This window comes from Orbicella franksi, chromosome 8, assembly GCF_964199315.1.
Source record: "Orbicella franksi chromosome 8, jaOrbFran1.1, whole genome shotgun sequence".
Taxonomy (NCBI): Eukaryota; Metazoa; Cnidaria; class Anthozoa; order Scleractinia; family Merulinidae; genus Orbicella; species Orbicella franksi.
In genome coordinates, this window is record NC_138152.1 from 15,503,163 (window position 1) to 15,504,832 (window position 1,670).

The window sequence follows — 1,670 nt, forward strand, 5'->3', positions numbered from 1 at the left end:
CGTAGCATTGTTTTCAGAGAATATAACCAGTCAGTCTCGGAGCCTTTGACAGTAACCGGTTTCTGCTTAGCAATCCGCAGTTAAATTGTCTTCCCAAACTGTCAATGATGTGGACTGACATGTTTGAGAAATTACTGACAAGCGCTGTAAAAGGCCTTATATTCATTTTTTAACATCGATATATCAGTTCTTGTAGTAAGAATTAAGCCACACTGAGAAGTTCCGACAGAGCAAGTTAACAGATTCTAGCTCAAAGTTTAGTCGAATACCAATCTTCAGATCAATATGACAACTACAAACTTTACTGGGGATGGACAGCAGAAAACAGTGGAACAAGTATTTTGTTCATCAAATTTAACTGCTGGACTACACGGCCAATTGACATTTCTTTCAATTTTAAACTCTTTTCTGTCTGTTACTGCATTTCTTGGGAATGTTCTGATCCTAACTGCTCTTCGCAAGGAGTCCTCCCTTCACCCGCCGTCCAAACTCTTGCTTCGCAGCCTTGCAACAACTGATCTCTGTGTTGGTCTTACTGCAGAGCCTCTCACTGTAAGCTATTGGATGTCTGCAGTGAATGAACATTGGGATATTTGTCGCTTCGTATTACACGCAAGTCTGTTCACGGAGTCTATTTTGTGTGGGGTGTCTCTGTGGACACTGACTGCAATAAGCGTGGACAGACTTCTCGCCATGTTGTTGGGTATAACATATAGACAAGTTGTAACTTTAAAGCGAACCTACGTGATCGTAATTACCATTTGGGTTGTGTCCATCGTCTTACCAGCACTGCAATATTGGAATCCCGTTGTCATCTTATGGTACTGGATTATAGTTATACCACTGTGTCTATTAACATCGATCTTCTCTTACTCAAAGTTATTCCTGGCCCTCCGTCATCATCAAAACCAAGTACAGGGCCATGAACGACCGAACCAAACAAATCAACTGAACACAGCGCGATACAAAAAAGCATTATCCAGTGCAATATGGCTGCAACTGACGCTGATCGCTTGTTATCAACCCTATGGCGTAATTGTGGCTTTGTTGACTAACAGTGCACTATCCTCAACTGTTTATCACGCTTGGATTTATACACACACCTTAGTTTACCTAAACTCCACCTTAAACCCGATTCTTTACTGTTGGAAGATAGATGAAGTCAGACAAGCAGTGAAAGACACAATCAGACAAATGCTTTCCTATGGTTTTTCGACCTAGAATCTGTGGACCTGTACGATAAAAATGATAAAATAATAATAATAATAATAATAATGATAATAACAACAACAACAACAACAACACCAATAATAATAATAATAATAATAATAATAATAATAGTAATAATAATAATAATACTCGCTTTCAGTCCGACACTGATCAAATGCGCCGGTGGAAATCAGATTCTTCTGTTCGTCAAAGTGACTAGCCAACATTTCAATTCTCTCTAGTTTAAATAGATTGGTCAGCAAACACAAGGCTAGACTTCTAATAAAAAGTACATAGACATAAATTAAAAAACAAACAAACAAACAAAAAAGATATGTATGCACAAAACTAATTAAGAGGATGTCTCAATTGAAGATTGTAAAATTACTGTTGCTCGTTGAATATATACCATTTTTGTACGACAGTGCTTTCCACGCTTTTGAAGTAGTCGCGACTTTCCC

General features: G+C 38.2%; 1 protein-coding gene across 1 annotated transcript; it reads left to right on the forward strand.

Moving 5' to 3' along the window:
• The first annotated feature begins 202 nt into the window (after positions 1-202).
• On the forward strand, positions 203-1,221 carry LOC145494801 (melanocortin receptor 5-like). Its single transcript, XM_081474372.1, has one exon. The coding sequence runs from the start codon at positions 286-288 to the stop codon at positions 1,219-1,221; it is 936 nt and encodes a 311-aa protein (XP_081330498.1). The 5' UTR covers positions 203-285.
• Positions 1,222-1,670: the final 449 nt, after the last annotated feature.